The sequence below is a fragment of the Manihot esculenta genome, chromosome 1 (assembly GCF_001659605.2).
Source record: "Manihot esculenta cultivar AM560-2 chromosome 1, M.esculenta_v8, whole genome shotgun sequence".
Classification (NCBI taxonomy): domain Eukaryota; kingdom Viridiplantae; phylum Streptophyta; class Magnoliopsida; order Malpighiales; family Euphorbiaceae; genus Manihot; species Manihot esculenta.
This window is the reverse complement of record NC_035161.2, coordinates 2833052-2859445: the sequence shown is the minus strand read 5'-3', so window position 1 is coordinate 2859445 and position 26394 is coordinate 2833052. Positions and strand designations below refer to the sequence as shown.

Sequence of the window (26394 nt, the reverse complement as noted above, 5' to 3'; positions counted from 1 at the left end):
CAGGTTTAATTAAAATTATATAATTTAAATAAAAAAATTTTCACTCCATTACTTATATAGATTATTTATATATGAATTTAAATATTTATTATATACATTTCAATTAATTTCATATAAAATTTAACATAAATATTTAAACGATTATTGAATTCAGTATTATATTGTTGATCTTATATTAAATGCACTTTATATAATTAATAAAAATTTTATACTTTTTTCGTCCTATAATTTTTGTTTATTTTGTTTTTTATACGTTTTAAAAAATATAATTTTTTTATTAACTTTTTAATTATATTCATTTTAAATACATTAAATTTTATTAAATATTAAGAGATATTTTAAGAAACTTTTTAGAAATAAAATTAAATAGAATTATAATGGTCCATTTATATATTATTATAGTTAAAAAAAGTAAATAATAATTTTGAAATAACCTAAAAAAGAAAAATAAATAATAATTTTAAAATAATTTAAAAAGAACAGATAAAAAACATAAAATGGATGGAGTAATTAGTATTTAAATAATAAATAATATTATAAATATTTAAATATTAAAATTTATATAATAAAAAAATATAAGGGATTTAAATGTTGAAATCTAAATAATAAAAGAGAAAAAAATTTGATCATTTGATGGAGTAATTAGCTTCAGCACCCTCTCCCTCTAATGCTCAAGTGATGTCTATTTTACTTTACAAAGTAACTCCATCGTAACTTATATGTTCAAACAAAATTGTTCCTCTCTCTTGCTCCTTTCGCTTGCTATGCTTGTGACCGCAACTAGGGGTGCGCAGTATTCGGTTTAAACTGAAAAAATTGATCGAATCGAATCGATTTGAAAATTTAATTCGATTTTTTATATATTTCAGTTTAATTCGATTTTTAATTTTAGAAATTTCGGTTATTTCGGTTCGGTTCTATTTTGATCAGAAAAAATCGAAAAAATCGAACCGAACCGATCAGTGATAATAATATATTTTTTTAATAATATAGATAAATTAAATCATATTAACATTAAAATATTTTAAAATATTAAAAATAAAGTGTAAAAAATAAAAAAAATTATTAAAAATCGAAACCGATCAAATCGAACCGAATCGAACCGAATCATACCGGTTCAATTCGATTCAGTTTCTAACCAAAATCAGTTTAGTTCGATTTTTATAAACACTAAAATTTTGATTTTTGATTTATTCGGTTCGGTTCGGTTTAAAACCGAACCGACCGAATGCTCACCCCTAAGCGCAAGAGCGTCGATGCACATGAGTATGCTCTTCTTTTTTCAATTTTCTCTCATAATTATTATTAATTACAAATAATATAGTATTCTGTCTGATATCATATTAAATTTAGATAAGATTTAACTCATTTCAAAAATTAGTTAACAAAAGTGTTTAAAACTTTTAGATATAATTGAATAAGCATTTAGAGCTTGTAGCATAATACTAAATAAATAAATAAATTCTTGAAAAATATACATGATTTTAATTATTTTAAAAATTAATTTTTTAAATTAAAAAATAATTTTTTTTCATTTTAAATAAAAAATTATTGAAAAAATTAATATAATTAAATTTTTACAAAATTGAGTGATAGTCAATGTATTTTATTATGGATAGACAAATAAATCCAAGTAATAGTTTAATATCTAAAATTTGTATTTTGCTACAAATAATTTTGAAATACGTATACAAGTGCTTGTAATCTTCAAGATTGAAATATGTGATCCAAAATTAATTATAAATTTGGGTAAAAGATTTTGCACATTTTTTACAATTTAAATTTGACTTGTTTCCAATTATATTTGGCACTTTTTATTATATTTTTTAAATGATTAAAATTCATTTTAACTTATTAATTTCACTTATGTTGGTTATAATTTATTATTTTGAATTCCTTTCATATGTTCCAATCATTAACAAATAAAAATATTCATTCATTAATTTTTTTAATCAACTACAACTTAATTTCTAATATTTTAATGAGAAATAATTTAATTTTTAAAATTTTATTCTATTAATAAAATATTCACCCTATTAAAATTCATTATTAGGTTATAACAATATAATCTTCAAATTTTATTTTTTATAACAATTAAACTCCTAGTTTTAATAATTAAGAGTTGACTAATAATAACTTTTTTTAAAAAATTTTTTATTAATAAAATAAAACTTGGAGAATAAATTGTTTACTAATAAAAAAATAAATACTAAATTATGAGTTTTGCTAAATATCATGTACTAAACTGTAAATTATCCTTTCATCTATATCCTGTCGTGCAAACTAGATCCTATCCTCCAATTTGTCAGCCTTACAAAGTGGATTTTGTTTGATCAAAAGCTCATGGCCAAGCCCCTTGAAATCAACAGTACATGCGTGGTCTTCAGGGTGTCGATGCGACCTGCAAAATGCATTTCCACAGCGGCAGTTGAACCCCATCAATCCTAGCCGCTTGTTGCAGCTGTTGCACCGATTCGTTCGGCGGTTTGAGGCAGTCTGATCAGTTGAACCAGCAATAGTTTCATCATTCAAAGAGGGGCGAGCTATGGAGGAAGTTGATGCTTCTATTGCTTGCTCTTGTTGCTTTTGGAATTCTTTATAGCACTTGGAGCATAAATTGGCGTTCTGTACTGATCCATAGAGGCCGCAGCCATTGGCGCAGAGTGGTGGTGGTTCCATGTGCTGTGGCTCCATTGTTTCTTTCTTTGTTTCTTCTTTCAATCTGTTGGCTTATGAGAATAGATGTAGATTTTCAGGTATTGTGCTGTATATATAAGAGGTTGATTTCCTATTCTTTGTGGGATTTGATTTCCTTGTCCAAGAGGGAGAGTTCAAACTTCATTTCTGACTCGTACTAGAATCTGGGGTAAGCTTATTTATAACATAATTATTTAAAAATTATAAATAAATTATTGAATTACTATAATAACAGGATTTTCTTAAGAAGGTTAATTCCATTTTCTATTGACAACCTGACATAAGAAGTCTGTCTGAACTAACTCGTAAATAATTCAAAGATAAGTCACCATAAGGACAAAACACAATTGATAAACCCATGAGCATCAGGAATTTGCAGCAAACGCACTCTAATATCAACATTAACTTTGCCGAGCAAGACAAGGAAGAAGAAAAGGAAGCCATGAAAAAATTTGTACCACGTAGTGAAACACCGCATTAAATGCTCCCCAAGCATAGCCACGCAAGAATCATCTGTCTTGAGATGAGGCTGCACTGATTCCCAAATCTTTTTCTTTTGAATCTGCAGATGATAAGTAGGAGAATAAGAGAACAAATTTAACCATAGCACATAAAACAACAAGTTGACTGAGGTAATGTTTGATTTCCTAACAGGACAATAATGTACTTTCCTTCAGCATAACCAAGTTAAAGGTCAGAGTGTGATATTTTTTGCTTTGGAAGTGTAGCAAAGAGAGGTTTGGGAATGAATTTCTCTTATAAAGCTTATCAGGAAAACCAGGTTGGGCATTACCATGGAAGAGCTAGAGAAGTTTTCAATGTACCACTAGTAGTCTTAACTCATGAAACTTTACAGAATAAAAAACCAATTAGAGTCTTCTCCTTTTCATACAATAAGTATTTAGCAATAGTTGATTGTAGACAATTTGCTTCACCTTCAGTTCCAAGCAGGTCTCATACTTTATTCGTTGTGTGATGCCAAAACGGTGAGCTTAAAACTGATTAGTTAGAGAAGGATAGATATATAGCAGGTAGTTTTGGTAAGGACGTCAGCACCACTTCTCTCAAGTCTCAATATGGAAAAATGTCAAAAAAAATTGTTATGGAATTACTGATCAGGAAGTTTTGCAGAAGAAGGCTCTCAATTTCTACAGAATCATATTCAGTGGATATTGATGGTATGCCAGCATATCCTATTCATGTCTGTTTACTTGTTAATGATCAGGTTTTGAATAGGCTTATTGCAGAAGAAGAGATTCATGGTGCTTCGCTTGATATGGAACTGTGGAAGGCTCTGTTTATATGAAAATTTATTTTTAATTTCTAATTTTTTATTTTGTCAATAATAATGTTCTTCTAAATAACTTCAGCATAGAATGAGCTTCCTAGTTGTATACACATTCCAATAACAAAGGTCTGAAACCAAGAAACTTCAGAAAGGAAGAATTGGATTATAAATTAAATCAATTGGAAAATGGACAGAAGAAGATGTACTTCTCACCACAGCCCATACGTTTTCTTTGAAGTTTCAGAAAAAAGAAGCAAAAAAGAACAACAATCATTCTTGTTTATATGGTGCAGAATTTTATACATGGAAATTTGTTTATTGTGAAATCATAACACTAGCATTTTCACATATAGGATTATAATGATAAAGTACTGAATGTGTTCTTTCACTTTGCTTTTCCATTTGTCTCATCAAACATATGGATTTTTCTTATATTTTTGAACATTATCAATTCAAGAATGGAAAACTTAGTTTATTTGCCATCCTTTCACTTTCCTGTGCCTCTTAGGTCTTACCCATGGAAAGCATGATGAGTATCTGCAAGATGGGTTCACAGATACAAGATTTTAACGTTTGTTAAATCCACACACATACCCACAAATACAGATAGTGAAGTAGCTTTTTGGATGTATAGATTTGAAGTGAGATAATTTCATTTGGAATCAATTTGTTAAATGCTGCAATTTGAGCATCATTGAAGAAGAGCCTCAAGAGATGCTGAGAGTCTCCCTTCCCGTTAAAATTTTGGAATTTGGGGATCTTATACCAACGGGGAAGACTAACATTCAGGCAATGGCACTCTTTTTATTATTATTATTTATATCTCTTCTAAATATCATTATCTAATATAGATCCTATGGTGAATCAATAACATGCACAGAGTAGCCAATCCAATTAAGCAATTCAGGCTTTTCAAACCACAGCAGAAAGAGTGATGAAGATGAAGAGAAAAGAAAAAAAAATCTTATCAGAAAGTTTTAAGGGTCCGACACAACGATGTCATATATGTGAAAGAGCTAAAATCAAACCTGGCTAGGAGTGGCAGGATCAGGTTGATTTTGTTGGTCCTCTTCAGCACCAAACCAAATCCTTTCCCCTGGAATAGAACCTTCAGGAGGCTCCAGGAGCTCAAAATTCTCATGAGAAGCATCGGAAGCAGCCATGAGCATTCCACTTGACTTCACCCCACGCATGTTCCTGGGCTTAAGGTTAGCAAGCATCACCACTTTCCTATCCAACAAAAATCCTTGGACTATAAAACAAAAGATTTCTGGATTGTTTGGCAATTGAGAAAAGGCTTTGCTTGAAACTATACAGACCTGGAGATGGTGGAGAGGGATGTACTTAACAAGCCCACTACAGATGATACGAGGTTCAGCCTCGCCCACATCTACCTCCTCCACGTAAAGGGAATCTGCCTCCTCGTGCCTCCAAGCTTTCATGATTCGGCCAATCCTTATGTCGAGCATCTTGGCTGCATCTCTTACACTACCATCATCCTTATTCGATTCCGATTCAGACACGGTGGTCGTGGTGGCAGAGCCGGCGGAAACTGAAGTGGGCTCTTCCTCATTCACATTAACATTAGCAATGGTGCAAAAACAGGAGAAGCGATGGTGCCTTGGTGAAAAGGGTGTCACGGTCTTGATAATAAATGAACGATTGTGAACCATATTGATTCCCAGGCGACTGCAGACGGCCGGACTAAATCCGCAACCTCTTATAATCTTAGAAGCAGCTGCGGCGGCCACTGCTACAGTCGCCGTCGCCATAAAATAACAGTTCCGACAGAGTTTTGCTTGAAAAATTCATAAATACATGATTGATTATGCAGTTTTAGAAGTTATTTACATCTTACTATTCTTATGAAATTGAAATTGGAAATTTCAAATGCTTAAGAATCAACACCATCACTATACTGCTTAAGATAATCATACTATGCTTTTTATTGGTGCAGCACGCCGGGATGCATGCATCTGTTAGTTTCTTCAGACTAGGGTCAATGGCTTTGTTAAAAAATGATAATAATAATAATAATAATAATATAAATAAATACTATTTTGCAAGAAAACATTTAAAAGATTTATAATGGGTAAAATGATAGTTACAAATCTAGTCAAATTGAGCTCAGTACAATTTTGATTCGTTTTAAATTCTAAGTTAAATTTAAACTTTAGTTATTTCGAACTTAATTAACTAAATGTTAATAAGTTTAAATTTAATTAATTAAATGTTAATAAATACAAATTAATTTGTTTAATAAATAAATTTACACAGTTAAGCTTTTATTAATTTTAAATAATTTATTAATAATTTAATTTATTTATGAGTATAATAAATTTTAATTTAAAATTAAATAAATTTAATTAAATACTTATATTTATAAGTTAATTTGTAAATATGTGAAGAATAAACTCTTAAATTTTAATTAGTTAAATATTTTTAAAATTTTATATAAAATAATTTAATAAATTTTTTTTTTCTTATCTCCCAAATACAAATTAATCATAAAACTATTTATAAATCTGCGAACTAAACACGCAGAATACTAAAACTAAACAAGCAAAATATTAACACCGTAGAATTCAAATTCAACTCATTTAATAAATAAAATTAAAAGTCAAGTTCGAATTTAATTTATTTACAAATCGAATCAATCTCGTTCGAATTTTTTTATAAAATCAAACTTTAAATAGCTTATAAGTAATTTGATTTATTTTCACCTTAATAGTTAAAAATGCATAAATTTTTATTTCAATTGCGATAAAACTCCTTGTAACAACTGAAATTCTTTGAATTTTTTGTTCGATTTTAATTTAATTTAATTTTAATTTGATACAGTTTCAATTCAATTTTTAATTACTGCAATAAAATTTACATTACTAAAATAATTAAATATTTCTAAAATAGTACTAATACTTCTGTATCAAACTAACAAACCTTAAATTTTAATATCAAAATAATATCAAAAATCCATAATTTTATATAATATTTTCATCTATAATATATAATAACATTGAAAGGTGGGGAGTATGCGATTATAAATGGAGGACTTGTTCAAACATGATTGGAGATAGATTTGAGTGTCTAGGTATAATACGAGATGATTTTTGTCTAGTTTAAGTTATCAACTACAGCAACTTCAGATGAAAGCAGTTCGTCCACCCCTTCGACTATGCCTGTCGTAGGCAGTGTTGAATTTGTCGACTACCTCATTCATTGTGCTGGATCCAAGGAAACGGAACCACAGTTAGCTTTGTCATAGATAAAAGATGAAGAAGACATCAAGTGATAGAATTTTATAATTTTGGTTACGTTCATGAAATTGCAATTTCTCACATCTGTAATCAGATGTGCCGGGATGCATCTGTATCTATATCTTTAACCCAGAGACATGCACCCGTATGAATGCAAATGTAGCCCCAAGTACCCCTTTACACTTTCCTACTATAAGCATAAAAAAATTTATTATGCCAATGATCAAGTAGATGTCACATCTTACTGGAGGACAATAATATTGTAATATTTTCATCAAAATAGAAATACGGTACTTGTGATTCCTTTGTTCAGCAAAATTATAAAGTTAAACGTGTACCATACAATTAGATAAGGTCTCAAGTGCTTCACTATATGGTGTACGGCAATTAATCAACTTCTTGTCACTTCCTTGAGCTATATTTTTCATTAATCACACAAATTGGTTTACCCCAAAAGAAAGTATAAAGAACACATGAAAGATAGAGAAATTCCACAAAAGGAGCATGTATGATACCTTGAGCAGTTGGTAAACATGGCCAGGTAAGTGATCAATAACGTATCATTGTATTCCTGCACAGAAGTGGACAATGCAATTATTGTATAGAACAATAATACAAAGACAACATTTTTATATCACAGCATCTCCAAATTAAATACAGCAACATGTATCTCAAAAGCAGAAATCCAAATACAATCATCATCCTGTGAACAAAAAACAAATTATCAACAAAAGCATTACACTCAGAAACTGCAAAGTGACATCATTAGTTCATTATCCATCTTTTAATCATCAAGCTTCAACACTACAATAGATGCCTACTATTTCTCATCAACATGCATACGTACTGTTGAAAGCCTAAAAATGGTCGTCAATGCCTCGTGGTTTAACTGTAGACATGTAGTGGAAAGACCATAAGAGTTGTAGCTGGGTTTGGGCATGGAGTTAACTAGTACAAGGTTGGATTACAATAAATCCATTGAGGGAGCAACAGAGGGAATTTAAATAGGAATTGGCTTGGCAGTCAGCATCTCTCTCTCTCTCTCTTTCCCCCTCCCCCCCGGCCCACCCCCCGGTAATCAACAAACTAATTCCTTCTACACAGACAAATTTCTCACTTCGTTCACTTCGACTGATGACACTTTTAAAATCAGTCTCTCGAGCAAAATAGTCCCACCTCAAGATGAGATCCATATTTGTCAAGTGGCATAGAACATTCTTTAAGAAAGTGGTTCAGGCAGCAGATAGGAAGTTAAATTATGGAAACTAATTTATGCAGATAGTTACTTCATCACTATGATTAAAATTTTTAACATATCTCCCAAATAAACAACAAATAGCACTACTCACCATCAAGAAATCATCTTGAAATTTTTCTGATTCAATGGCTGGCAATCTTCTCAAAAGGCTTGATACTTGTCTTAATAATGAGTTCTCGCAAGGAATTTCACCTGAATAACACAAACACAATTAATATCAACACTATGCATATCACCATCAACTTTTCAACAGCAAATGCATCTGCTTCCAAAATAATCCTTATTATTATTATTATTATTAATATTTTACTTTTCCCCTTTTCTTTTAATTATAATGGCCCTTCATTCAACCCCTCCAACCAGTGCTGGGATGATCCTTCAACAGGGTTCATTTGTGATTTGGCCAATGGCAGCTGAGAGTCCATTGCTGTTGGATTGGAGCAAATGACAGATCTAGTTTCATCAAAGATGAGAAGTAGCGGACTAATAATCTAAGGATATAAAATATTTGAAGGGGACAACTCCAGATTGCTAAACTCTTCTTTTTTGAGTTTCAGACTCCTATCAAGAAAATATCCATGCACCCTCTAGTGACAAGAGCTGTAAATTATTGAATCAATGGCACTTTCCATAAAAAAGAAATGAATATACCTTTCTGCATTGCAACAAGATAGTGATGAAGCACCCTAATTCTGCTATTCAGCATCTTGATGGCACTATGCATACCAGTAAGATGAGCAGCCACTGCAGATAAATGAAACCAACCTCCATTAGTATGTATTATAGATGTATAATATTTCAGCTGTACTAATTCGTAAGTAAAGAAAAAGCAAGTATAATGATGTTTACAGAATAAACAAATAGATAGGTGTTATTGAACCCTGCACAGGGTTTGACCCATTGGAGGGACCAGGAGGTCCAGGACCATCAGTCACAGACTCGATCAGTGGGTTATCAAAAAGTTAATTACACACAACACCAATTAATATAAATAGATAAAATTCAATAATTTTAATTATCAACAATTAGGTAATATTCAAGTATTAATGGGGTTCTTGAAGTTCATACAAAAGTGTTAATTTTTAAATATTACTATTAAATTTTTTGTAATACTAATGAGTAATCCATAGAAAAGAATTCTATGTCAACTATATTTATGAAATTACTGATGTTGTATAATATAAGAAATAGTTAGCTAACTTTATTTATTTTAAATAAAACAAAAATATTTTTTCAGTAGAATTCCAACACATGCTAATATGATAGTTTAATTGATGTAAAATAATTTTATATGTGAATTATGTAATAAATAATTATTACAGAATACGACATTTATGAGACAAAAAAAATACACAATTACTAATTTAGCTCAATTAGTTTTGACTTTAAAGATATGTCGTGAGGTCTTGGGTTCAATTGTTCTTGCCAAGACAAGAAAAAATTTTTGCTCCTATTGATGATCAAACTGGTCGGGTCAAATGGATCACAAGTTCACAGATCCAGCTGGCCATTTCAAGCTATTCACACAGAATCACTTATCCAATGAGATTACAAAGCCTGACTAGTTTAAGGTCTGTAGATTTAATAGTAATGGATAGATGACTAGATGGGTAGATAAAGATAAAGATCAGAGAGGGACTTGCATTGAGTTGCCGCAGAGCCTCCATCAGATGGCTTCAGATGTGCCACATGATCAACTGATATTCTTTCAGCTTCCACTGTCTTTAAATCCAAAAAAAAAAAAAAAGAACGAGTTGGTAACATAAAGTATAACAGGGTAAAAAAGAATGAAGATGACTAACCTCAATCGTGTAACTCGAATGAACAAAGATAAGCTGTGGAATGCCATCTATGACGTGCAGCTCTATAAGTTGCAACAATAAAAAACCAAAATTGTAAAAATGCTATAACCAAAGCAGAATCAGAGGTAAAAAGACCATAATAACTAACAATGGAATAAAGGATCTACTAATAAATAATAAAGCTTCCCATAATACATTATGATTAATGACCTCCAGCCCCATTGAAATGGGAATAAAATATCATATACTAGAACTATACACTGCATTTACATACTTAGACCTAATCACCACTATAACCAAACCTTTATCTATATTTCTCAGTTTTGACTGGCTCGATTTCATTGCAAATTTGCAAAAGTGTCTGACTGGTCAAAATTGACATAAATGAAATAAATTTTTTATTATCAATTGAAATTAAAAAAAAATGTAGTTTTGATAAGGGGGCCGTATGAAGCTGGAAATACTACGAAGCCTTTTAAGGTTTATTCTATAAGGCTAAAAGGGCAGAAGAAGGGAAAGGGAATTTGGGAATCTCTTAGACAGCTGGCTAGTACGGAAAGAGAGGAGGGAGAAGGACACCTGGCACAAAAGGGCTAGCAACAAATATTCCTCCTCCAGCATTTAAGGAGAGGGAAGGAGGTAACATGGGCGTGCAGAATTATCATACAGTTGAGGTGCAGAGTATTGCTATCTGCTGGGAGAATATCCAGAAGGTCTTGGATCTGGCTTTCTTTCTTCATTATTGCCTTTCTTGTTCTTTATCTTTTTAGTGTTTCTTTCTGAGTGTTGGGTATCTATTCATTACCAAGGAATGAATACATTGAATGACATGAAAAGTGTGTTCATTAAAGCTTGATTCTCTTGTTACTCTTTCTTTTATTGATCTGAATATAAATTTTCTTTTTCTTCTTTACCCTTACTCCATCAAATTAGTCCAACCTGTTGGATCCAACACGCATGACCAAGACAAGAAGGGATGGAAGAATAGAGCAGATAGAGAGGGGACTTGCTGGATTGGAGGAGACTGTCACTGCAGTACAACTAGGCCAGGAACAAATGCGGGCAGAGCAAAAGTAGCATCTCATTCGTTTGGAAAGCATGATCACATATGCTAAGAGGAAAGAATATTACTGAGAAAGGGAACTCTTCAGTTCAAACCCCTATCCAAAATTCTGGTGCAGAAACTTCAGTGACTAGGGTGGTGGAAAAAAAAATATTAACAGTTGAAGAACCCACCTCCATTGCTTAAAAAGTTGAAATGCCCAATTTTGATGGAACTAATCCAATCGGGTGGATAGCGAGAACAAAGCAATACTTTGAGATTTAAATATTCCTGAAGAGTTAAAAATCTCATTGGCCCTCGTAATTATGGAGGTAGTTCCTTTGCATTGGCTAAAGATGGATGCGACAAAGAATCCGCAGCTCTCTTGGACTATGTTGAAGGAAGAATTGATGCAGTGATACACAGATGATGTTTTCGAAAATCCTTATGGGCATTTGGTGGCTATGAAACAAATGGGCACAATAGCAGATTATATTGATGAATTTGTAGCAAGGGCATCACTAATACCGAATGTTTCGGACAGACAGTGTTTGGGGTTCTTTCTAAATGGGTTGAGAGAAGACATTCGTCCAAGGATTCGATCGCATGAAACGACTGATTTGTACAGAACTATGAAGCTAGCTAGGGAAATAGAACGACAGAGAATGTATTCATCAAAGGGAAGAGAGAAGATGTGGATGACGGAAGGAATAAAGGAAAAGGGTATCTCGCATGGGCTGGAAACAAAGGCCTTGGTAACTTCAGGCCAAAAGGCAGTTTATGGATCTGTAGACTATCAAAAGAAAGATGGGCCACCACCAAAACCTCCTGAAAACCCAAGCTGTTTAAGCCCTAAAACCCTAACCTTACCACTCATTTCTTCCAAACAACCAAACCACTAGAATTGACGGAGGAGGTTGAGACAGTACTCGCACTAGGAGTATCAAGAGCTTAGGGTGAAGGGTTTATACTTTAAATGTAAACAGTCCTACTCCCCTTTGCATGAGTGTCTAAATTGATCCTTGAGGGCTCTGATTGGAGGCGAAGATGAATATCTGGATGAAGATGGAGATTTCGGAGAAATGGAAAACTCGAAAAAAATCAATCTCACAGCTGATGTTGATGAAGCCCATTTCTTGCAGCGAAAGCTACCACTTCATTCCGTTGGGTGAATTCATCAACCCAAAACGATGAAATTCTGTGGTAGTGTGCATGGACAGAACGTGGTGATTCTGATGATCAGCGACATGAGCCATAATTTTGTGTCATCCAATCTCACCAGCGGCTGCAATTGCCGACAACCTTCACACCTTCATTCAAGGTTAAACTGGGAGATGGGTGCTGAGTTCTGTCTAAAGGAATTTGCAAAGAGTTGGAATTAAATCTGCAGGATTTCAACATAGAGACAATTATTATGTGTTCCTTTTTGAAGGAGTGAATATGATTTTAAGAGTTGCATGGTTAAAAACCTCAAGGACATTTAAGCAAATTGTCAGAAGATGACACTAAGGTTCCAAGTGGGCGACAAACAAGTTAATCTATAGGGAAATTCATCCTTGAGCAGGGCATCTGTATTTTTAAGGGCTCTGCATAAAACTAAAGATGTGAAATTCTCAACTATTTTGTGGCCGATAGAGATTAAGATAGTTTGCTGGATATCTAGCACAGCTCTTGAACCACTACAAAGATGTATTTGATGTGATTAAGTGGCTACCACCCCATAGGAAAGAAGATCACCAAATTATCCTCCAACTCGGGACAAGACCAATTTTGTTGCGTCCCTATAGATACGAGCATATTCACAAAGATGAGATCGAGAAGCTAGTGTTGGAGATATTGTCTGTGGGTGTGATCGGGCCAAGCATCAGCCCATTTTCCAATCCTGTTCCTTTAGTCAAGAAAAAGAACGCTAGCTGGAAATTATGCATGGATTATCGTCAATTGAACCGAGCCACAATCCCAAATAAGTATCCTATTCCAGTCATCCAAGAGCTTCTTGATGAATTGTGCGGAGCTTGTTATTTTTCGAAATTGGATCTAAAATCGGACTATCACCATATTAGAGTGGCTGCTCCAAATATCTATAAAACTGCCTTCAAAACCCACTCTGGCCATTATGAGTTTATGGTCATGCCTTCTGAGGTAATGAATGCGTCGACAACCTTCTATGCAATGATGAATGATTTGTTTCATCCCCATCTATGCAGATTCATTCTTGCATTTTTTGATGATATATTAGTTCATAGCAGGGATTGGAAAGAGCACTTGAAGCATCTACAAGTTGTGTTTGAATTACTTTGCAGAAATCAGTTTCATGTTACTCAAAAGAAGGTTCGATAAGAAAATCCACAATGGAATACTTAGACCATGTGATCACTGCTAAAGGGGTGGAAATGGATCCAGGGAAGATATCAGCAATCATTTGTTGGCCAACTCCCAAATCAATCAAAGCAATTAGAGGTTTTCTAGGAATAACAGGGTACTATTGGAGATTCATCAATCAATACGGGCAGCTTGCAAAATCTTTAACGGCATTATTAAAGAGGGAAGCTTAGAGAAATTTTCAATGGACAACTGAGGCAGAACAATCCTTTGAAACTCTTAAGGGGGCTATTATCTCATCTCCAGTACTAATAATGGGTGATTTCAATTTACCTTTTGTGGTTGAGTGTGACACTTCAGCAAATGGAGTAAGGGCTGTACTTATGCTGCACTTATGCAATAAAATCGACCGGTGGCTTATTTTAGTAAATCTATTTCGGATAAATCAACAACTAGATCAGCCTATGAAATGGAGTTAATGGCTCTAGTTCTTACCATTCAACACTGGAGGCTCTATCAAGGAAATTCAGAGTATGCACAAACCATAGAAGTCTAAGACATCTCCCGCAACAACAGACCAGCACACCCGCCCAACAATACCAGCTCTCTAAATTAATGGGATACAATTTTCTCATTGAATATAAAGCTGATTTCACAAATAGGGCAGTAGATACCTTGTCAAGAAGGGCTAAGGAAGCTGAAGTATTTGCAATCTCTAATCCTCAATGGGCTGACTGAGAGTTGATAACACAGGAGATGCTAATAGATGATAAATCGAGTAGAACCAATATAGAAGTCAAAGAAGGGACCACATCCTATCAGCATTATACAATAGTTCATGGCAAGTTATACTACAAGGGGAGGCTGGTTTTGCCGGCCGGTTCAGTTTGGATTCCGAAGCTTATAGCGGAATTTCATGCCACACCTCAAGGCGGACACTCAGGAGCCTTCCACACTTACCATCGCATGGCTTCAAATTTTTATTGGCCAGGAAAGATGGCAACAATACAGAAATTCGTGGCAGCTTGCCTAATTTGCCAAACTCACAAGTATGAACCCAATCACCACTAGGTTTGCTACAGCCACTTCCCATTCCGAACTCCATTTGGGAGGATATCTCCATTGGCTTCATAATAGGCTTGTCAAGGTCCCATGGGGTAGATTGTATGCTGGTGGCAGTAAATCACTTGTCCAAATTAGCTCACTTCATTACTCTCCACCATCCTTTTATTGCAAAAACAATGGCTGAAGCTTTCACAAGAGAGATAGTCAGGATGCATGGTATCCAAAGAACAATTGTAAGTGATTGGAAACCAATATTTCTTTGCAATTTCTAGAGTGAGTTATCTCGAATGCAAGGGACCCAAATAAAATTCAGTTTTGCAATTTTGCTTACCATCTACAAATGGATAGACAAACAGAGGTTTTAAATCAATAGTTGGAGTAATATCTTCGTTGTTTCTCTTTTGAACAACCAAAGGGATGGTCTAAGTGTTTTTGTTGGGCTGAGTACTGGTATAATATGTGTTTCCAGTCCGAAATTGGGAAAACCACTTTTCAAGTCGTGTATGGTAGGCCTCCAACAGTATTGCAAACATTTTGCTAGGAGAAACTATAATTGAGGTTGTATCTCAACAATTGTAGAGCCGAGATGAGACTATTCGGCAATTAAATTCCATTTGCTTCAGGCACAACAATTGATAAAAAAGCAATTGATAAAAAGAGAAGGGATATAGAGTTTGCAGTAGAAAACCAGGTTTTCCTTAAAATGAGATCTTATAGACAGACTTCATTGGTTGGTAGAAGTTATGCAAAACTAGATGCCCGTTACTTTGGACCATTCAAAATTATAAGCCAAGAAGGAGCTGTTGCATATAAGCTAAAGCTCCCACCTTCATCCAGAAATACATCATGTTTTTCATATTTCACAGCTCAAGAAGGTGCTAGGGGAACATCAAGTAGTTCAAGATTTGCTAGCCCACTTAGATATATTTGAAGAACGAATGGTAGGAAAAGGAATATCCTTTGTAACAACCAGACAGTCTCTCAAGTTCTGGCACAATGGAAAGGACAGTTTGCAGAGGAAGCTACTTGGATTGATTAAGCCGATTTTCAGGTACAATTATCTTATATCAGCCTTAATGACAAAGTTGATTTAAAAGAAGGTAGAAATGATAAGGGAGCCCATAATGAAGCTGCAAATTCTACAAAGCCTTTTAAAGTTTATTCTAGAAGGCTAAAAGGGCAGAAGAAGGGGAAGGGAATTTGGGAATCTTTTAGACAACTGGCTAGTATGGAAAGAGAGGAGGGAGGACACTTGGCACAAAAATGCTAATAAGAGATATTCCTTCTCCAACATTTAAGGAGAGGGAAGGAGGTAACATGGACATGAAAATTTATCAAACAGTTGAGGGGCAGAGTATTGCTATCTGTTGGGAGAATATCCAGAGTGCCTTGAATATGGTTTTCTTTCTTCATTATTGTCTTTCTTGTTCTTTATCTTTTTAGTGTTTCTTTCTGAGCGTTGGACATCTATTGATTACTAGGGAATGAATATATTGAATGACAAGAAGAGTGTGTTCATTAAAGCATGATTCCCTTGTTACTCTTTGTTTTATTGATCTGGATACAAAATCTCTTTTTCTTCTTTCCCCCTTACTCTATCAATTTTCCTCTCCATCTCTACTTGTCCTCTCGTCCCCCTAGGGCTGTAAATGAGCCAAGCTATTCGTGAGCTACTCGAGACTCTGACTCGATAAAAGCTCGACCGAGTTCGGCTCGTTTTTTAAACGAGCCAAGCTCGAGCTCAATTTTGAGGCTCGTCACTTAAACGAGCTGAGCTTGAGCTCCATAGTATTCGGCTCGTTAAGGCTCGCGAGCTGGCTCGTTTTTAGGCTCGCGAGCTGGCTCGTTGAGAAGGCTCGCGAGCAGGCTCACGAGCAGGCTCGTTAAATAGGCTCGTGAGTAATATTGTTTAATAAATTGGTGAACCAATTCGTTAAATAAATTTATGAACAAGTTCATATATTATTAAAAAAATAAAAATAACTATAAAGTTATAAAATTTAAACTATTATAAATACTTGAAAATTATAGTATTGAAAATTACAAATAATTAAGATTAATTATTATAATTAATATTCTTTAAAATTAAATTATAAAAATCTTTTGTATATAATTATTATAATAAGATTCCATAAAATTAATGTATAATCACAAATAATTAATATTAATTATTATAATAAGTATTCTTTAAAATTATAGTACTACATGATAAATTGAGTTGTAAAAATTATATACATTTTAAAATTAAAGTATAATTATAAAAAAAATTTTGTATATAATTAAGCATACAATATAAAAGATGATAATAATTATCAAAGTATATTAATAATAATTAATTAAGGTTATATGGATGTTGAAGTTGAAATTCAAGTTAACTAATTGAACAAGCATGAAGATGATTATGAAGATAATTAAATTATATTAGCTTGTTTCAACTGTTGGAAGTTGGAATCAACTTTATTCGTTTGATATTAAACTTTGTGTGTAATCTAATTTTATTATGTTGTTGAATTTATATTTATTTGTGTTATTTTAGTTATAAATTGTGTTACGTAATTTTTTTTATGTACACTCTTTTTTTTATATTATTTAAATTAATGATGATTAAAAACTGATTAAAGTGTAATTATTAATTCGAGCTCGAGCCTGAACTTGAGCTCAAACCAAACTTTTTAATTTTGAGCTCGGTCTCGAGCTTTTTTAACGAGTTTCTTAATCAAGCTTTCCAAGTTCGAGCTCGAGTTTTATTAACGAGCTTCTTAATCGAGCTCGAATTAGGCTCGTTATTAAATTGAACGAGCCTTTCACGAGTCGAGCTCGAATCGAGCTCGATTATAATATTTAATTCTCGAGCCGAGCTCGAATCAAATATTAAAGCTCGAGTCGAGCTCGAGCTCGAGCTTCCAAACTTTTTTAATAAACGAGCTTGAGCTTTACAAAGCTCGGCTCGGCTCGGCTCGATTACACCCCTACGTCCCCCCAACTCTTTCTATCTCCAACACTCCTCTTTCTGTTCCTTTCTCTCTCTCTCTGTTAGGTTTGCATCATTAAACCTATTAATAAAAATTCATCAACACTTGTCCTCCTTAGGGTTTGCTTTACCTGTTATAGGGTTTCTCCTTTCACCATCACCATGAATTCCATCTTTCCCTAATTTAAGCTTAGCATTCTGCATTGAAATACTTAAACATGTGCATTTACTATAGAAGTTTGCAATTGCAAAAAGAATAAATTGGCTCGTAGCCTAGTTGATGCTTATGGGACAACCATCAGCAAAAGGTTTCAAGGAGAAAGAGGTGAAATAGAAAGAGCAGCAGAGGTGGAGCTGGGGCAGTGAAATAGTGGGGATTATTAAAAACTATTTTGTTGTTCCAATTAGTAATAAATTTCCCTTTTTCAATTTTGACCGGTGGAACTATGTTTCATATCAGGCTAAAATTGCCAAAATTAAAATATTTGGTACAGTTTTAAAAACCTGCATACAGGTCATTTTTTCAGTGATTAGGCATGTATTGAACAATGCCTCCCAGTAGTATAATGTCCTAGATTGTTCATGATGAACTATAAAGCATAATACCTAACTATACCAAATAAATATTAATGGGCATATATACTTTCTTCAAAAGAAATTGGTAAAGAATTAAAAGCTCTTCTTAGGCCCTCACCCCAAAAAACTTAAAGGTTAAGTTGTTTCTAATATTTTATTAAACTCTCTATGATCTACTTGTCCATATTCAAACATTGGTACCATATGCTTGCACAAAGCATTGTATTGTGTTCATCCATACTTTCAAACCATACAGGCTTCCATCTGAGCACCCATATTACAATTTAAACCTATTCTTCGGCCCCCACCTAAACACTATAACTTTTAGATTGAATAATAGTCTATCACAATGTTTGCAAATTAACTGGAATAAGAAATAATAGCCTTTAACACATGGAATAGGAAAAGAAAAGAAACGAGGGATTAAACACCAATAATATTCAGATGTTTCGGAGGATAAGAAAGGATTCTAAATGTTAAAGTTAACGAGACTTGTTTCATACAATGGCTTTTATTTTGAGGGGAAATCATATTGGAGTTTCAAGGGATATTTATCATCTCTTTGCCTTTCTTTTCCTTTTCATATCCATTCATCCAAACTAAGTGTGTAGATATAAAAGACAGATGTTAGCTAATTGAAATAAGATTTCATGAAGAGACAGCCGCTACAAGAGGAGGATGAGCACGAATGATTTAGATAAAATCTCATATTTTAGCTTAATATAACAAGTCTTCATGGCTATCTATAAAAGTAAAATGCCCTTATATTATTTTTTAATATAGAAAAGTAATTTAAATTAAATTAATAGAAATTTCTATTTAACATATTCTTTGATTTGTGAAGTCCTTATTACACTAGAAATTTGTATGATTTAGATTAGCTTGTGTGAACTATTTTATAGCACATTTTATTTGTAAGGTTTTAGTACATGAAATTGCAATACGTATAAAAGTGAGTTGGAAAAAGAATCAAAACTGATAGTGTGTGTATATATATATAATTGTGAAACACTTTAATTTTATTTTATTATTATTATTTTTCACTATATCAAGATTCATCCTGCAACTTCGATTTTGAGTTTGATTTGATACTTTATTTTGTGAAATTTTTAATTTATCATTTAGTATTGAGTTTCTAATTCAAATTTATGTTGTGAACCATTATATTGATAATTATTTACTGAGTAGTAAAATATCATTTGAAACAGACGTGGAAACACATCAGAGTCAGCAGGATTCAAATTTGAGCCAAGTGTGGATTTAATTAGGTCATGAGCCAACTCAATGACTATTACACTGTTATTCTTTTTTTTCATGTCTACATGGATTACTTGCACAATGTTTTTCTACAAATTTTAAAGGTTACAAATACCTTGAACGATGACATATATATCAAGCTTGGATGTTGCATAAGTAAATTAGATGAATGTTAAACATAAAAAATAAAAATCAAATGAAACAATGTTGTTGAGGTTAAAAGATACATTAATACTGGTGGGTCAAGAATATTAAACAATGCCTTCACATTGGTGCAGAATATTCTGTGGAAAAATATTGCTAAATTATTCTTTAAATTTCAAAAATAATTAAACTCTAACTTATTACTGGACAGAATAACTTACTAAACATGTCAATAGATTATATAAAATCATGCATATAGTATGCAAGAAAAAAAAGAATATTTAAAAAATAAGCATTTCTAATTTTATTTATGCTTTTACTTGCTCAATTTAAATATCAATTAAATACAATTCAATCCATACCAAATTGCCAATAATAGTAATGTATAATATAATTTATCTCATAAAAGAGTTGTTGAAAAAACAATCATATTCTAATTATAAAAAATAAAATAAAAAATAAAAAAACTCATCTGTTAATAAAAGATTGTAAGAGCATGTGCTCATAAAAGCTAGTTACATAAAAGATGCAACAACAACGAGATCATACCACTTTCATATATAGTCACAGGCAGATCCTTCTGGGCTGGATTGATTATAGGATTGAGTAGAACATATACAGGGTTTTCATTAATATCCATCAGCTGTTAAAGAAAATAGCTGTTAAAGAAAATAGTTGTTACAACTTACTGACAAATAAAATGCATCTATTGAACATTGTCCACAGCAGATGAATGCATTAAGATGCCAAGAATATACCAGAACAAAGCATGCAAAGAACATTAATATATCACTGACAAAATCAAATATTTTTTATGTACCTACCCCTCCTAAATAGCAAAATGAATGCTCACAATAATAGGACACAGTGAAGATGAGAACTCATTTTGTACATATAACGAAGTATTAACCGCCTATCAGTCAAAACCAAAGATCCATGTGTATCATAGACTCATAGTAGCAATTATCAAGCCCTTGGGGGAGAAAAAAAGAAGTTAAAATCACGCTACCAGAAAAGGTCAAGTTAGAAGCCACAAACCAAAACAAAGTTATAACAGTTTAACTTTCTAGCCCTTGAAACAAACATGCATTAATCAAAAGATCATTACAAGACAGGTGACTCTCAGGGGGGACTTTGAGTTACATCTTATGAATTTGAAGATATTTTCATTAATAGTAAATGTTTCAATTTTTTTCCAAAGAAAAGGATAAAATCATTGTTGAGTTACTGATCCTTGAAGACAAGTCCAAAGACTTCTCTAAGTCCAAAGACTTCTCTCAGATATATACAGCTATCACCTCGTCTTTCTCACATCACTACTGTTTTCTTAAAGAAGAATAGATTATGAGATGAAAACAAAAGCAATGGTTGTTAATTGTCCAAACATAATTAAATCCGCAAACATCAGACTTCTTTTTGGCCTGGGGGTGAAAACATAGAATGCGCATACCAAGGATGCATAAAGGCATGTCTCTAACATACTGTTAGTTAATCTTCTTTATAGATAGAAAAACTGCAACATATTTCAGTGATGGAACGATTTCCTTGGCTGTTCCAGCCCTAAACAACACGAACTTCTCCTCATCCCAATTGGAAAAGAAAAAAAAACTTTAGATTTTGTTTATTCTAAATTGGCACAAATAAGTAAATCAGTATTACATCCAAATGCAGCATGATGCAACGCAAGCAGCTTCTCTACAAGAGGGTAGCAAAACCAGGTATATTCACATCTCACATCACCATTTCTATAAATTACCTCCCTCACTATAATGAATTTTCAATTCAAAAACGTTTAGAAAAACATTGAAAATAATTAAACAACAAAAGGCATGATTCAGAAACAGGAGAAGTGAAAAAACATACAGCCTTGTGAATATGCATATCGGATTCCTCAGCATCACTACCCGTTGAATACCATCCCAGTACGTAAAAATGAGGGAAAACCTTCTTATCTGTAATAGAAACACAAGAATTTCAATTAATTTATGGAATCCTAGGAACTACCAAACCACAATTAAACAAATTAACAATCCCCAAAAAAAGGAAGTTACAAAGGAAAATTACAGAGCTCTTGCTTCTTCTCAAGGAAACCTCGGTGTAGAGAGTGGGTGATGGGATCATAGAGAAGTTCAAAACTATTGAAAATCTCAACGGTGCGTCCCCTCTGCACTCCTATAACACATCCATAGACTCTCGTTGGCCGCGTTGCAGCTGAAACAGCAGTGCTGACACCATTGCCGGCGCCGTTGGTGCTGCTAGAAACAGTATTAGCGGTGGAGGTAACGGGAGGGTTTATCTGAGACTTGACCCGAGTATAGTGATCGGATATATTAACTATAACAAGTGGGTGTAGCTTGAACGTTAAACCGCTGCTGGACGAGGACGCCATTGTCGTATTCCCGGCCTTCAACTTTCCCCGGCACCGATCCCTGCTGTGCAATCGGACTCTCTGCCAGTGACAATCTTTGAAATTGAACCGCTATATTTGCGAGGAGAGGGCGATTAATTTGTGGGGTTTAGGGGAAATGTGCGGTTTCGTCCCTAGATGTTGTTATTATTAACAATTTAGCCTCTATTTTTTAGAAACTCAATCAATGTCTCTAAATTTTTTGCTGCATTTACGATTTCATCATTCCATCTGATTTTAAATCTGAGAACCCCACGGGTGAAGCAATGGATTGAAGAGTTTAAAATATATTATTACATTTAACTAAATGCATAATTTAACTTTATATTTTTATAAAAAATTATTTTATTTTTTAATTTTAATTTTATTTTGTTTAATCTTTTAATTTTTAAATTTTAAATAATTTAATTTTTATAAAATAAGAAAATATACGTATTATATTTTTAATTTTTAATTATTAAATAATTTAATTTTTATAATATTATAGCATGTGAATATCGCATTAATATTGATAAAATTAAATTATTTTATCGTTTAAAAATTAAAAAATAAATAAAAAAATATTAAAAATTGGAGGGTAAAATAATTTTTTATAAAAATATGAAAAGTAAATTATATATTTTGTATATATATTATAATCATTATAATAATATTTTCATTATAATTATTAATTTATATATCTTATAAATAATTCTTAAAATAAATTAACTTAAATTTTAAATTCAAAATATTTTCTGAAAATAATTTAAAATTTTAAATAATAATATTCAATTAAACCTCGTTTGATTAAAAAATATTACTTCTTAAGAAGTAAATTTTCTTAAAAGTAACTTAATTGAGTTAAAAGAAATAATTTATTTCCCTGCATGGGAAGAAAGCCATTTGAATTCTCATCAAGTCAAAAAAAATTTTACAACCAAACAAATAAAATTTTGGTATTTCATGAAACTTTCAAATATTTCTCAATTAAATTATCTTCAATTAAATAAGAATTTAATTTTATTTCCGTTTTTTATTAGACCGATCGTTCTAATCCAACTTTAACAATCATAGTTAAAAATCAATTAAAAGATAAAACCTTTTTTAAAATCTCAAATCACCTCTCTCTCTCTCTCTCTCTTTTAATTCAGCACCCTCTCTCACTCAATTTCCTATTTTTGTCACTTTTAAAAACAGAGTAACTCCCTCATAGCTCATATATTCAAACAATTCCTCTAGATAAAATTAAAAAAAAAATGTTTCTCTCTCTTGCTCCCTCCATTTGCTATGTTTGTGGGTGCAAGTGACTCCATGCACATGAGTAAACCCTTCCTTTTTTATCTTCTCTTATAATTATTATTAGATTAATAGAAAATAAAAATAGCCAAATAACATGATATTCTCTCTGATATTATATTAAATTTGGGTCAGACCCGCTCCAAAAATTAATTCAAGGAAGAAAGATATCTAAAACCCTTATAAGAGAGACATTATCTCTATTCCAAACCGATGTGAGATTCAACAACATATGTACTTTATGACTTTTATTTATTAAACACTTGAACTTTTATTTGGATCTAATACATACTTGAACCTTAAAAAAAAAACTCTTGAATATAAATTTGCTCTATTAACATGTTGTGTGATTCACAAGAATATATGCAAGTGGATCTTAGAATCCCTACTTATATCGACCTATAACAGCCAGTTAGACTATGAAAAAAGAAGAGAAAGTTAATCTTCTTTCAACTTAGTAAATGCCAAGTCGAAGCAACTTCATCTTCTCCTATCTTTTATTTTTCTTTTTTTGATTCTCATTGATTCCATTATGCCTTACCATTTGAAGCAATACAAAAGTATTTTATTGTTTTTGGTTTATGTTATGATAATATATGTGAACCTTAATTTTTTAAATTAAAGAATTAAGCAAATCTCAAATAGATTCAAGTCCAATAACATTTGTGTATCTAGTGTGCCATTGTGGAGAAATAATGATCTTGAAAATTTCTTAGACTTGGATGAATCCGGGTAGATGATTCTTTGGTTGCAAACATTATGGGTGAGATTCTTTAATTTGTAGAGTTATTTCTTTGTAGTCTTGTGCAGTATTGATAGTATTTAACATATAGCAAATCGGTGCATATTAGACAACAGGTTGGAGGAACAGACTAGGTTGGATGACTTCTCAGGTTGCACACCACTCCAATAGACCAGGTCAGATAACTTTATAGGTCAGACGACCATGTTGGACAACTTTCCAGGTCGGACACCACTCCAATAGACCAGATTGGATGACTACTCTAAGTGACCGGGTTAGACGAACATTCTAGAAAATTGTTTTCCTTCTCTGTGCCAGCTACACAAAATAACAGAAAAATCTTTTCTCTCTCCTAACTCACATATTTTCTATTGTAACAATAGTTGTATATTATGACGTGTACCTTTCCAGAATAGTCGATAGAGCTGTATATAAATACATTCTTCTCAAATAAAAATATTGAGCGAGTATTGTCTCAATCTCTATATTCCGACTAAGTCTTTTTTGTTACAAGTATTTATTGTAATCAGTGTATTTTTATTTTGTAAGAGAGATGAAGATTGTTAATGCATATGGATTCATCAACCAGTATGACCCTCGTACCTAAGCACTTGAAGCATGTTATACTTGATTTGATGTCAAGAATAAAGGAGCATGTAGTAAAAAAGAAAACAATGCAATTGTGGCCAATTTTGCAATAATTGTATTAGCATTTGCAGCATGGTGTCTATGCTAATAGAGTGATGAGCAATGTGCCATGATTCATAAGTGCAATTCTGCCTACTCAAGTAAACAATATCCCCATATTCACCATGTGTGGCTTCAAAACTTGTCTCCTCTTTCAAGTAAATAATTTTAAACTCATTTGCTATTGCCATATTTTTTTCTAAATAGCTCATTCAAATTAGATTGGTATCATTAATCAAAGTTTCTGCAAATTCACTTATTATCTAAACCTATTCATACTCTTTACTCTGATCTCCTCTAATATTATGATAATAGACTTGTGTCTAATACTAAGTATTCATGAATTAAAGGTCTCACTATATTATTTTTAATTACGTCGCCCTTAGAGTGTGGACTATGATATACCTTAACCTAATTCTCTATAGAGTAACACAATAAATCTTCACATAATTTTTTTCCTAATTTGGGTGATTCTTTTAGATTGTACTTTAATTTTACCTTAAAAGAAGTTTTAGCGATAGCCTAAGATGTCTTTTTTTTTCTTTCTTTCTTCTCCTCTCCATTTCTTAGTATATATGTCTAGCATACCTTCTATGCTTAGTATCAAAGAGTTCCTCTTAAATGGCAGAAATAAGTCCCTATAATAGAGCACATGGAAAATCAAAGCAATGTCTACTTGCATATTCATCAAAGCAATGCTCAAAAACCATAAAAAAAAAATAAAAATTAACCTTTTGCATATTAGTAATAATTGTTAATTTATCTCAAATGCCAAGGTCAAAATCATGTTTTAGTGTCAAGGACTCTAAATCAACTACAAACCATGTGTGTTACAGGGGATATTTGGTTGTTGTCATCCTTTGAAACAATAACAAGACATTATGCCTTGTCAAGTCCCTTTAGAAAGCACCCATCTAATATAACAATCTTCCTACTTCCTTAAATGAAGTCTTGATTAGTTGAATTGAAACATACATAGAATCTACTAGAAAGTACTTTTCCTGCTCATTTTGAGTGTTAATTCTTATAGTGATTTCAACTTAGCCCTTATATAGGATGTCTTGTTTACATGTTTCGCAGTTTAAATATACCTTAGAATTATCGAAAGATAATACTCCAGGTGTAAAGAGTTTGAGAGGGCCAAAAGAAAGAACTTGCACCAAAAGCTTTACTTTTCTTTTTCTTCCTCTTAATCTCTTGGTTTCTTACAAGTTTTGTAGTTTGAAAATAGTTATATGTAATACTCGTCTAAATTCTAGTGTCAAAGTTCTAACTTTTCGATTGAATCTCCATTGAAATCTGTAATTTTAGAACTGAAAACTTTAGAATGGTAAAATTGGTATTTTATATAATAAATTTTAAGTATTTAAAAAATGTGTTTAAAAAAATGTGTTGGAGGATTTCAAGATTTGGCCGCTAAACCTGAAGGTAGCTTTTTCAGTCCACCTATAAATGGCTTCCAATCCAAAAATGGAGAGAGGTTTCTATCCATTTTGGGCAGAGATGGGTTATAGCTACTATTTTCAAGTTCTTTTAATTCTCTAAGCAAATTTCTTCTCTCCTTGAAGAATTGTTTCTTTGTTTTGAAGATTGGATAGTTTTAA

The 26394-nt window shown here is 32.4% G+C and overlaps 3 protein-coding genes across 3 annotated transcripts; all 3 read right to left on the bottom strand.

Moving 5' to 3' along the window:
- Positions 1-2283: 2283 nt before the first annotated feature.
- Positions 2284-2694, bottom strand: LOC122721724 (zinc finger A20 and AN1 domain-containing stress-associated protein 1-like). Its single transcript, XM_043950291.1, has one exon. The coding sequence runs from the start codon at positions 2692-2694 to the stop codon at positions 2284-2286; it is 411 nt and encodes a 136-aa protein (XP_043806226.1).
- A 223-nt stretch (positions 2695-2917) lies between these two features.
- On the bottom strand, positions 2918-5951 carry LOC122723231 (tRNA-aminoacylation cofactor ARC1-like). Its single transcript, XM_043954813.1, has 3 exons — positions 5305-5951; positions 5014-5220; positions 2918-3259 (listed from the first exon to the last, which is right to left on the bottom strand). The coding sequence occupies exons 1-3, from the start codon at positions 5755-5757 to the stop codon at positions 3023-3025; spliced, it is 897 nt and encodes a 298-aa protein (XP_043810748.1). The 5' UTR covers positions 5758-5951; the 3' UTR covers positions 2918-3022.
- Positions 5952-6906: 955 nt separating this feature from the next.
- On the bottom strand, positions 6907-22237 carry LOC110628750 (COP9 signalosome complex subunit 6a). The gene is made up of 9 exons (XM_043952706.1): positions 21744-22237; positions 21543-21631; positions 20229-20322; positions 10303-10364; positions 10144-10222; positions 9152-9244; positions 8592-8692; positions 7758-7813; positions 6907-7209 (listed from the first exon to the last, which is right to left on the bottom strand). The coding sequence occupies exons 1-9, from the start codon at positions 22066-22068 to the stop codon at positions 7128-7130; spliced, it is 981 nt and encodes a 326-aa protein (XP_043808641.1). The 5' UTR covers positions 22069-22237; the 3' UTR covers positions 6907-7127.
- Between the last annotated feature and the right edge of the window lie 4157 nt (positions 22238-26394).

Coding starts and splice junctions, on each gene's coding strand:
- LOC110628750 (XM_043952706.1), bottom strand. CDS start 22,068: ATGGCGTCCTCGTCCAGCAGCGGTTTAACGTTCAAGCTACACCCACTT. Junction 10,365..20,228: donor TGTGACTATATATGAAAGTG/GTATGATCTCGT, acceptor TGCAACTTATAG/AGCTGCACGTCATAGATGGC. Junction 7,814..8,591: donor TTCAAGATGATTTCTTGATG/GTGAGTAGTGCT, acceptor ACTTCTGTGCAG/GAATACAATGATACGTTATT.
- LOC122721724 (XM_043950291.1), bottom strand. CDS start 2,694: ATGGAGCCACAGCACATGGAACCACCACCACTCTGCGCCAATGGCTGC.
- LOC122723231 (XM_043954813.1), bottom strand. CDS start 5,757: ATGGCGACGGCGACTGTAGCAGTGGCCGCCGCAGCTGCTTCTAAGATT. Junction 5,221..5,304: donor TCCCTCTCCACCATCTCCAG/GTCTGTATAGTT, acceptor GGATTTTTGTTG/GATAGGAAAGTGGTGATGCT. Junction 3,260..5,013: donor ATCCTGCCACTCCTAGCCAG/GTTTGATTTTAG, acceptor TATCATCTGCAG/ATTCAAAAGAAAAAGATTTG.